At 40.6% G+C, this 12,691-nt stretch overlaps 1 protein-coding gene across 1 annotated transcript in view; it reads right to left on the bottom strand.

The window, feature by feature from the left end:
* Window positions 1-1,527: 1,527 nt before the first annotated feature.
* Window positions 1,528-12,691, bottom strand: part of LOC126419928 (apoptosis regulatory protein Siva-like) — a 28,721-nt gene continuing 17,557 nt past the window's right edge. Inside the window, exons 3-4 of the mRNA XM_050087218.1 lie at window positions 9,754-9,905; window positions 1,528-1,854 (exon numbers count right to left, since the gene is read on the bottom strand). Of these exons, the coding sequence (XP_049943175.1) occupies window positions 1,809-1,854; window positions 9,754-9,905 (198 nt within the window). The 3' untranslated portion in view covers window positions 1,528-1,808. The remainder of the gene's footprint in view (window positions 1,855-9,753; window positions 9,906-12,691) is intronic.

Raw genomic sequence — 12,691 nt, 5'->3', positions numbered from 1 at the left:
ACTGTGGCCAAAAGACAGCTGGACCACACAGTTGCCAAGCATGCCATACAACGTGGTGAGCTTGACTCTAAAAACTAGTTCACAGCCTGTCGTCATCTGGACTCTTACCATCAATCCCAGGCTTTCTGAATTATGTATATGGAAACTCTCCCAGAAAATTATCTTTTGATCCTGAAACCTCCTGGCCACAACCTGTCTCTGTTCCTTTCCCTATTCCCACATAGCCTCTCACACACACCTCCTATCCCACCAGTGCACTGCATTGTGCCTTTTGCCTTCTCTGCTACTCCTCCCACCCCAAGCACTGCACCATTGTGCTGCATCTTGCAGCCCACCATCCTGTCTGTCTCTCCACCCTCTTACATCCTTGCGTTCTCCAATAGGCAACACTATATCTTACTCCCTGCCACATGCCTAGTGCGCATGAAATGAAAACTATTGGAAATATAAATACCGGCCACAAAAGGCCTGTACTGTATGAATAGTAAACTTTTCAACTTGACTTAGTATACTATGTAATTGTGCCCTGTATCAATCACACTCATTAAGGCACCATTCATTCCTAATATGAAGCTGTATCAATATTTAATTCTTTTAATTTATGGTAATGTCCATTACAGAAAGGAAGTTCTGTACAGGCGAGACTATATATTGAATGTACACTCAAAGGGTACGTTGAATCTTAAGTGTGTGACTGTCATTAACTTGGATCATGAATGGTGTCCGAGAACATGATGCTGTTAGGTAGCTAAAGTTAAACAGCCCATTGATGACAATGTCAAAAAAATGAACGCAAATTAACACTGGCAATGAGAGGAATGATACAGGAAACTGCATTTAAGAGAACATAAATATGGATAACAGGATGGGGATTTGAAAACTCTTACAAGAAGAGGTACCCAGCAGTGGGATCAATGTCTTGAAACCATCTATACAATTATGTGGGTTAAGATACCAGGTATCACGCGGCACTGCAGCTATTCACCCTGGTGGGCGCTCATTTGCGAGTAACGACAAAAATCATCGGAATTTTGAGATTTAAAATTAAAAAAGTCCATAGTACCTGACGAGATTCAAACCAACAATCTCTTGCATGTGAAGTTATCATCCTATCCATTACACCACTTAATCAGACTATGTAATTCGACTTGTTTAATTTTATCAAGCGCCATGCAGAACTCTTAAATTTTTCTCGGCAATTTCTTGCGAATGAGAGCCCATCAGGGTGAATGGCTGCTGGGTGCAATACCTGGGATCTTAACCTACATCACCATGTATTTGGTTTAAAACAGTCAATCCCACTGCTGGGGACATCTCCTTGTCAGTCCAGCATCTTACGCTATGCTCAGTGAATGCACTAACACTGACACTGGACAGACAGACTCCTACTGGTACTCAAGAGGCTGGCCTAATCTGCAATCATTTTAAAAAATATACAAGCACTGCAATTAGCAGGTTGGGTAAAGAAATAAGATTATAGTACCTAGAAATTCATATAGAAACTTTATTTTAACTTTTACACTGTGATATTTCTCACTGATGGCAATTAAAAGTATTAAAATTTATTTTAAAAAATACACAAGACACTTACAAAATCATCCTTACTGAATTCTGATTTAAATACAATGATATTATTTGATAACAGGTACTGTTGGTCAACACTTATAATACTGTACAATAAAAATGAAATTATTACGGACAATTAACAGATAGTCCAACACAAAAGTTCATGACAAACACCTCAAATTGCTGTCTAAAGTGGCAGTGTTGGTCTCAATATTCCCTGTACATCCTTATAGTGCTCACTGTCAGGCACAACCAATGCAAATGCAGCTCTCTTCGGTGCTGCTGAAACTAAAATTTTTATCAATACTTTAATAAACTGTAACAAATACTGTTGCAAAACAAGGAGGATGAAAGAGTAACAGCACACCTACATCACATGGTTCATCTGGCTCCACATGGTACATCATGTAAAGGCCCTGATCTACATAAAGATCACCAATGACTTTAACAGCTGAATAAGATAATCTCAAAGGCAGCAAAGGAGAAAATCTTTTCTCCTGATGGTGGAAATGGTACCATTAGTATCAGCATAATGTGGAAGAGAGGCTGTCCACCTGGATTGAGGCTGAATATTTACTGGCATGATCAGGACGATTAGAATGGCAATAAAACTGCGATGCAGAAGGCAACAGGATAACACCACATTATATCCTAAGTAAAGAGAACAATTTTTACAGTAGTGATCATGCAGCTCAAAAGCCAGGATCCAGCATGGGTACAAGTGTGGTGCTCCATGTTGAGATCCAATGAAAGCATCGTTGTACAAAAACAGGGACAAAACCATGAACATGGAATATAAGGACATGCTAAAAGCAGAAAAATCACAAAAACACAAAACTATTATGAGCAATAACAGCACTGACATCTTAGAACTATGTGAAAGCAGATGAAAAGGGCAAGAACAGTGACTTAATGAGAGACACACACACACACACACACACACACACACACACACACACACACACATTGTGCTGGCTGGACACACAATGCCAGGATTGTATTTTGGTAGGTGGGAGAGAGGGGGTGGGGGATGGGTGTTGTATGTAGTGGGGTGTTAGGGAAAAGAGGGGCAGCAGACAGGAAGAAGAGTTGGGCTTGGTAGCGACTGGGAGCAAGTCAGCAGGTTTGCTGGCTAGAAATGCAGGAAGGAGAGGTGGCAGCTGCATGGGCTAGGCTGGGATACACGAAACCCACTGGTGGACAGTGGCGCACGATGTAGGTGACAGGCAGAATTGATGAGGAAGGGAGTGACAGGGCAGAGGAAGCGAAAACTGATAGGTAGAGATTACCCACAAGGGTAACAAAAGTGATGAATGTGTTGTGAGTATTGCTCAACACCCGGATAGTTCAGGAAAGCAGGGCCATCTGCTACTGAAGATGGTGCTGGTTGTACAGCAGCCACTAAACTCTCAACATATTGTACCACTGGGTGGCTAACTTTGTTTCTGGCCACAACTACATGGTGGCCATTCCTTCCAGAGGACAACTGGTTGGTTGCATACCAAAATTAAGAGCAGTGCAGTGATTGCAACAGAGATTGTATATGGAAAGACTTCTGGGCTTTGATTGTCTGTCTGTCATTGTACCCAGAAAGGAGGGACATCATACCTAAGATCCTGCCCAATTCACCAGCAGTTCCTATCACTGGCTTATCTTTTACTCCCAGAGACAGGGCCAGCTGCGAAAGCAGCCATATCATATACCAACTCTGCTGTAATCATTATGCAACTTTTTTCCAACAAGCTAGCTATCCCCCAGAATCAGTGGCCATCGCCAAATTGTGACCAAAAACAAAGTTGACCACCCAGTGGCACAACATGCAGATGGGCATAACATGTTCAATTTCAACATCTGCTTCACAACTAAGGTCTCTGAATCCTTCCCTCCACCACCAGCTTTTCTCAACTATGCAGATGGGAGTTGCCTCTACAACACATTCTTCACCCCACTGGTTCCAGAACCACATATCAGATGCCTCACCCATGCATCTGCAACCCCTCCTTCCCTTATTCCTAGCCACCAAATCTGCTGCCTCCCTCACAAGCTGCTAGCTACCCATACAAACCCCTCTCCCCTGCCTTCCCCTTCATCCCACCCTACATACCCCACATAGCACCCTAGTCCACCTGCCAAAATGCAATCCTCGCAATGTGTGTGTGTGTGTGTGTGTGTGTGTGTGTGTAGCTCGACAATGGATTTATTCCAAAACCTAGTGAGGTTTTTTCATCTTTTGTTTGTGTTATTCACAGCACAAAAGGCAAGACTGCCCCTCCCAACAAGCTCAATGTTATGCTTGTGGTCTTAAGGGATGCGTACAATCAATATTTTTGCAACAGAACAAACATAAGAATTTGGCCCACTCAAAATTTAGTCACAAGGCCCATGTTATAAATGCAGTATATTCAAAGTCTGCAATAGGCATTAGCAAAACTAGCAAGCATGCAGTTTCTTCAGTGATACGCCAGTCAAACATACTTTTTGTTCATGTATCTCTTTGTGGGAAATTTCAGTTGTACATGGGTGCCTGTGTCACATAGCTAAATCGTCACACATATGAACTGTTAGGCTCCCCACACCTGTCTAAAACTAGCACTCAACTGATGGCTAATAAAGGACAAGACATTCCCGTTCTTGGAAAGTGTACTTTGCCTGCCATGTATCACACACATACATGAACAGTGACCTTTACAGAGCTACAATCACGTGAGTGTGAGAACATATTTGGTCTTGATTCTTTTGATTTGTTTGCCTACAACATTCAGGACAATGTGTTGTCAGGGTCTGCATTCCATGCAAAATACAGTGTAGCTAGCTTGCTAAAAGAGTTCCTGGAACTCTTTTTTGAAGGTTTAGACAAGGCTAACAATTTTGTTGTACATAGTACTCTGAAAGAAAATGCTCAGCTGAAACTTTGCCAGGCCAGAACTGTTCCCACTGCATTACAGGACAGAGTCGTGGCTGAACTTAAAGAATTGCAAGATAGCGGAGCTATTGTGCCCATACAAGCTAGTCAATGGGCAACTCCACTGGTTTTGCTCCCCAAATCTTCAGGTCACATTTGCCTCTGTTGACTTTAAGTCTACAGCCAACCCACAAACTGTAATTGATACTTATCCATTGTCACGCCCAGAGGATCTCATGGACACATCAGTTGCTGGACAACACTTCTCAAAAATTGATTTGCATGATGCATATCTTCAAACACCTGATGATGAAGAATCTCAAAAAGTGTGTGTAGTAAATACTCAGTTGGGCTTGTTTAAACATTTGCATTTGCCTTTTGGCAGCGCTTCAGCACCTACCATTTTCCCAGTATTTGGAACAGCTGGCTGCACAAGTGCCAAACTGTTCAAACTACTTGGATGACATTGTCATAGCAGGTTGTACACATGAAGAGCATATTGCAAATTTGCATACTTTGTTTTGTGTGTTATCCGAAGCAGGACTAAAGTGTAGACTGGACAAGTGTGATTTTGTTAAACCTGAGTTTCAGTATCTTGGTCATGTCATAAACAGGCAAGGTGTACATTCTCTTCAGTCACATTTGTTAGCCATAAGAGATTTACCAGTTCCTCGCAATGTCACAGAATTGCGGTCAGTTTTAGGGAAAATGAATTATTATATTCAGTTCATACCGAATGCTGCACAAATCGCAGCTTCTTTGCATCACTTGTATCGCAAGAATGTCCCCTTTGTTTGGACATATGAGTGCCAAGTAGCTTTTCAAAAACTTAAAGATGCATTGCTCAGTGATCGATGCTTAGTTCACTTTAATCCTGAAAAACCAGTTTTATTGCAAGCTGATGTTTCCTCTTACGGAATCAGTGCAGTGCTTTCGCACAGAATTGGTGATAAAGACAGACCTATTGCTTTCACATCAAAAGTGCTGTCCAAAGTTCATTGTAACTATTCACAAATTGAGAAAGAGGCTTTGGCTATTGTGTATGGAGTCACCAAATTCCACTACTTTCTATATGGCAGAAAATACTGCTTTGTGATGGATCACAAGCCTCTGCAGTCCTTGTTTCATCTGACAAAACCAGTTCCTGTACAAACAGCCCAAAAATTGCAAAGATAGGCTTTGTTGTTGTCTCAATACCAGTATGCGATTGTGTATCGTCCAACTGCTCAACATGGTAATACAGACGCACTTTCCCATCTTCCGATTGGCCATACTACACACTTTAACACTTCTGCTGCATCTTGTTGTCACGTCGATGCTTAGGATTCTGAATCACTTCAATCTTTTCTTCTGAACTAAAGGAAAATTGCACGGGCCACAGAAGTTGATTCAGATTTTAACATTTTTCTAACATACATTCGTTGCATAGCATAGCATAAAGAATTCTGTATGTGCACCGATACTTTGCCTTGCTGTACAGAAAAAGAGTGATTTTTGTTCAAAATGACAGTGGACAGTCATGTTTGTTGATCCCTAAAGCTTCGCAAAAAGAAGTGTTGCAGTTACTTCACCAAGGACACTGCAGGGGGGGGGTGTTCTTACGAAACAGTGTACTTGGCAGGGTACGGACACCCAAATAGAACGGATGACGTCACAGTGTCACGCATGTGTGGAAAATCAGCCTGCTCCACCACAAAAATTATCTGTTTGGCCTAAGCCACAGTCACCATGGCAACGTCTGTGCAGGACCTTTTTGGAACACCTGATTGATTGTGGTTGACTCATATAGCAAGTTTCCTTTTGTTGTGCTAATGAACTCGACAATGTCACGAAGCACAATTCAGGTGTTGTCCTCTATTTTTTGCCTCGAAGGTTTACCTGAAGTCACTAGTGTCAGATAACAGCCCTCAGTTCACATCAAATGAATTTGAAACATTATGTGAACGCAGTGGCATACAGCATCTAACTAGTGCACCGTTCCATCCGCAGCCAAACATAAAGCGGAACATTTTGTCAGAACCTTCAAGCAACACATGGCCAAACTTCACTCTGCAAACACCGGGATCAAGCATTGCAACTATTTCTCACCTCCATGAGATGGACCATCGCCGGCGGAATTGCTTCACAGCGACCACCATAGGGCACTGCTCCACCCTCCTCGGCATCCAGCACTGGCGTAAGGCCACAAGTATTGCTTCTTGCCACCTGATATTGTCTTTTACAGAGTTTTTAGTGGCAGAAGACGGTGTGTGGGGACGAGATCGTCTGTCGACTTGGCAGTGCATGTATATTATTTCAGGTCCAGATGGCATGCAGCACCACCATCAAAATCAACTTCACCTCTGTCATGAGCACGATGATCTTTCAGTGTCTCTTCCCCCAGATTCACAGATCCAGAGGACAACGCAGCCACAGCAGCCGGCAGAGGGTGTCGTCAAGACACCGTGGGACGACCCCATGGGGATGGAGCCTTCGCCTCCTCTTGTCCTACCGATGCAGCTGGACCTGCAAACACCACAGCAGTCGCCACCTTCATCTATTTCATGGCATCAGGATGTGGACGCGTACCCTTCTGGTCGTTTCCCGGGGCATGTTTGCGCCAGAGCAAAGCCTGTAAGGTGGGGTACAACCGGAAGCTTGACGTCCCCTGCTGCCACAGCTACCGATCCAGCAATGCGCCCACACTCCTGCCGCCCCCAATGCAGTCGCACTCCCTGCATGACGACGGTCCGCCTCTTTTGAGGGGTTGGGGGGAATGTTTCAACATAACGACAAGTGCCGGCACAAAGATGAAGAACGCATGGGCAGAGAAGGCTGAGAGACGATGTCAGCCAATAGTACGCTGACTAGCACCACACTACGACAGGAGGAGCCTCTGCCCAAAGACAATATAAGTGCCGCTCCTGCCAGCCTCGGCCAGACAGTAGGAGATGGACAGTAGCAGATCCGGACTAGAAACCACGCGCTAGAAGAGAGGCCCTAGAAAAGCCGTTATTAGTGATCCATGTCCATTGTATGGACATTGTATATAGCGAAGGACATTGATTATTTGCATGTTGCCATTTGCTTGTGACCCTAAGTTAAGTATTGTCAATCTACTTTATTGTAATAAAACCATTACTGAGATCTGCTTGAATTATTGTACAGCTATCCACGAAAGAAGCATCCTTCAGGCACCCTATAAGAGACGAATGGGCAGGACATGACAGATTACCCGTTCATCTCTGTTCCCCTTGTATACTTTTCTTACCATTCATGTACATGCAACACTACCAGGCAGCATTCAGTCTCATCATGTTGTTTGTTGTTATGATCTTCAGTCCAAAAACTGATTTGAAGCAGCTCTCCATGCTAGTCTATCTTCTGCAAACTTCTTCATCTCTGCATAAGTACCACAACCCACATTCATTTGAAGCTGCTTGCAGTACTCAACCTCTGGTATCTCTCTACAATTTTTACACTCCGCACTTCCTTCCATTAGCAAATTGACAACTTATGATGCCTCAGGATGTGTTGTATAAAATGATACCTTCTTTTAATAAAATTGTACCACAAATCCCTTTTATCCCCAATTCAATTCATTTGACAAATCCTCCTTTTTGAGAAATGCTTTTCTTTTTATTGGCACGGTACATTTTGTATCATCCCTACTCTGACCATCATCTGTTATTTTCCTGCCCAAATAGCACAACTTGTCTACTACTTTTAGTGTTCCTTCCTATCATCTAATCCCACCTGTATCAGCTGATTTAATTCAACTACATTCTATTAACCATGTTTTACTTTTATTGATGTTCAATTTATAATATCTTTCCATGACACCATCTATCTAAGTCAACTGCTCTTCCAAATGCTTTGCTGTTTATGATAGAATTTTTATTTCTCCCCCTGAACTTTAATTTTCTTGCCAAATTTGTCCTCTGTTTCCTTCACAACTTGCTCAAATCCACATAAAATATCATTGGGGATAGGCTACAATCCCGCCTCACTCAGCATACAATCTTTCAATTTTTCTGAATAATTTCTTTTACCTCATCGTACAGTCTTTCAATTTCTTCATCATCTGCAGTGCTAGTTGGCATGTAAAATGATACTACTGTGGCCGATATCAGCTTTGTGTTTATCTTGTACTGTAATGCTTTCACTAAGGTGTTCACAGTACTTTATCCATGTTCACATTTTCTTATTCATTATTAGGCCCTATTTGGTTTCATTTTAACAACCCTGTACTGACCTGACCAGAAGAAAGTTGAAAACTATTTCTATATTGTAAAACTATAGTTGGGGGTCAGGAACAATTGTGGTTGAGTTTAGACTTGTATTGGGGTTGAGTTTAGACTTGTCCTGTGCACCTATGTGACACTTTCTCTGACCACCCACGAAGGTTCAGAAGTGCTCATCGCTGATGGTGGATAGTGACAAATTCTACATAAGCAAGTGAGATACATAATATGCAGGATATACGCTTTCTTCAAGCGCAAAGCACCTTTACGTGCATACCACAACTGTCGCTTGGACCTGGCAACATATTCAAAAATTGAGAAAGGAATGGAGAAGAATGAGTAGCCATCTGTCTGGGAGCTATGTGTGGATGACACAGTCTGTAATGCTCTGTTCGAAAAGGCAGGCACAGAGTTCAGCTTATTATCTATATTTCTCACATCTATGTCATTAACCCATTGACTGAAACAAGCTAAATTTTTAAATAGTGACATTTATAATAACGCTGCATGAGGGTGCTTCAGTGGCGAGTAAGACTGACTGTGGTGAGTATTTACAGCTGAAAGTTTGTGTCAGATAAACTACTGATCTCTAAAATAATTATGAATGTTCAGTAATAAATGTTACCTATTAGTTATTAAAAGTTATTTCAGAGCAAACACCAACAATACAAGGATTTCCTTAATATACTCAGGAAGTGAGAAACGGTTGAACATCCAACTGACAACAAAGCTATTAGAAATGGAGAGCAAACTTGGTTTGTACAGGAATGGTAAAGGAAGTTAACTGTGTCCTCATAAATGAACCATACTGGCATCTATCTGAAGTAACTTAGGGAAACCAGCGAAAACAAAAACCACGAAGGTTGGACAGGATAATGATGAAACACTGCTAAGTTCATTAAATTACCAAATAAGGAGGTTTCTGGCTACTATAAATATATACAAACATCCACACACCAATGAGTGACGTGTTATGTCCCTTGCCTAAACCTTACATTACATTGCTATTTAGTTCAAGTTTTGATGAGAATTTCAGTGAATACTATGTGAAAATTTACTCACTCTGGTAATGAGCAACAGCGGCAATACACTTCACAGCACTTCATGCAACTGCTACCACATAAACCACAGACCATCTTGTCACAGAATGAACATTTATCAGGACTATTATCCACAGGTTGTCTGCATGACTGGCAAGTGTTTATGACAACAGGCTGAAAACAAAAGAAGAAAAAACGTTTCATAAATGAGTGAAACCTTATAAAATCAAGTACAAAAACCTCAGAACAACAAATATAGATGAGTACTTTGCCAGTCTTGAGTTAATCGAGCCTATCAACACCAAATATCATCTCTGATTTGCGACATCATGATGATGTGGCAAGTGACATCATGTTTGTGCTAATAGTGATATAACAGAAAACCAACAATATTTATTTTGCTTCTATATCATTTTTTGGAACTGAGGTTGTGGTTGTGACATTCGCCTGCTTTATTTCTTCGTTGACAGTCCTTGGTGTTGACGTACTGCATTGTTATACTAGCTGAAAAATGGGGGGTTGGAAGTTCAAAACTGATGTAGCCAACAGTTTCACAATTGCCTTTCAGAGTTCTTTACTTTCACTGTTCACAACCCCCCCCCCCCCCCCAATATTACACAGTTATATGGCCAGTTCACTACTGGTAAACGTTAACAAGCCTCATTAATAGGTTGCAGGCAAACATCAGCATACTGCTACAAGAGTTTTTGCAGTTGAACATCTATGGGCAGTAAAAAACCTACTTCATTGCCATTGTTTTAATACACGGCTTATTAGTGTTACACTTATTCCACTGTTAAGCTGATGCATTGTTGTTAATTTAAACAATACATAACTCCCATCTGATAATCGGCCATGGACTGGCTGTCTCGGGATCAAAAATCAGTCCTTTATATATCCTCACAAAAATAGGCACCTGAAATTATATGTTGTTCGATGTTTAAGTTACAGAAATTACAATTAAAACACAATTCATTCAATTAACTAAATACATCAAAAAAATCCTTTTTTTAACATTTTCTTCTACCACAAAGGTTAGGCCGAATTATTTGTTTAAATAATGAAATTAACAGATATAGTTATACAAACCACACTTTTGACAAATCTGGTAATTACTTGGAATTAAATTAAGGGCTGGGTTTGCTAATACGTTTTTGAATAGAGCCAAATAAATACTTTAAGAATCCTAGTAGTTCTTCATCCACAGGTTTATAATTAGTGCAGAATTTGTATTTGTTTATAAGTCAACAATAGAATCTATGTCACGAAACAATTACTGATTTCACCCTATAACAAAGGTGTTAGCTAGGAACGGACAAAATAAATTAGGAAATCACAAAATTACACCTGGTGCTATATTTCTTAAGACTAAGGACTAACCTTTCTCTTTTATGGTAATGCAGATTATACTCACACACGTTAATGGTAATTAGGCAAAAACGAAAATAAAATGAATTTAAGGAGGCAGAGGGCAAAACAAGAGAGAAAGTAAAGAGATCCCAGCTTGCTTCATCACATGGTGGCATACCAATCTGTATTGTAGCCCCCCAGGAACTAAGTTAGATTGGAAAGTGATAAACAGGCTGTGAGCTGGCAAAGCCAACTAATGTGAGGATATGAGAATAACTGTTATTCTTATTGGGGAACACACATCAGGATGAATATTTCCTAACCTTTAGCACAGCATACTGTACAGATTACATGAATTATTTAACTCTACAGTTTTCAGAACAATGAATAAATCTGTGGCTCTTACAGTAAATTTTGGAGAATCTGAGATGCTGATACAAACCCCATCTGCATTTGGAGAAATACATTAGTATTCTACATATACAGGTTCCCAATGTTACTGAATGCGTGCAGGACAAATATAAGTAACTCAAGAAATCAAGTAAATCACTAGCATGTTGCCACGTTTCTCACTGAGAAAGTGTACTATAATTGTAAATTTATCTTGTTCCACATCGTAACAAGAGGTCAGAAATATAATCAATGGAACAAACAAGTCACTAACTCCCATAGTAAACAGAACATACTACATCAATAAGTAAATAATAAATGAATGCATTGAGCAGTAATATTATAAACCAAATGCTGAGAACAGAGCATGCATTTTAATGTGAGTGTTTTATGGAGTATTGTTTAGCAGTGTTCACCTTGAGGTGACAGGAGGAGAATGGAGGGGAGGGATTCTAAATTGTGTGTTGAGATTCAGTTTCTGGTAGCTAATGAGATTATAGCAGGATGTCTCCTGTAGTGATGAATATAAGCTGACTTCTCATGTTCAAAGTCAACCAGAATCTTAGGCTCTACTACATATGTGAATGTCAAATGATAGAGCAAACTTGTTCCAGAGATATGCCCTTCCGTCTACAGCTAATAGGTTGGCTCTTAATTACAAAAAAACTGCCCATCCAGATTCCCACCAATTGTGTTCTGATTGACAATCACTCTTTTAAAATGATGGCACAATTAGGGAAGCACAAGATATAGGCTAAGAAGGTCCTGTGGAAGGCATATCTACAACTTCTTGCAAGAGACAAATGAAGCTATCTTTAAACTGGTTTACCTTGACAATTTCATTCTTTGATTTCATGGGGCAATATTGTGGGGCAATTCAACCTGCAGACAGAACATTTTTAGGCCAAAGGGAGTCTTTTGGATTTCACCTACTGTTAATTTACAAAGTTAATACAGATCTCTGTGAAACTTATGGGTACAAACAACTGTCCTCCCCAACGCGAGTCCAGTGTGCTAACCATTGCACCATCTCACCTGGTCATTGGAAAAAGTGAAATATTTAATGTAAAAAAAAAAAAAAAACTTAACATACTAGACACTAGAGTGTGATTAAACTGAATATTTGGAGAAAAACGCAACATACAAATACACACAGACACATAGTAAATAATTTTACACTGAGTTTTTGTTTCCTGCTTTCACCGCATCTTGGTACTTCT

The sequence above is a fragment of the Schistocerca serialis genome, chromosome 9 (assembly GCF_023864345.2).
Source record: "Schistocerca serialis cubense isolate TAMUIC-IGC-003099 chromosome 9, iqSchSeri2.2, whole genome shotgun sequence".
NCBI classification, from domain to species: Eukaryota; Metazoa; Arthropoda; class Insecta; order Orthoptera; family Acrididae; genus Schistocerca; species Schistocerca serialis.
This window is presented reverse-complemented; position numbering and strand designations above follow the sequence as displayed.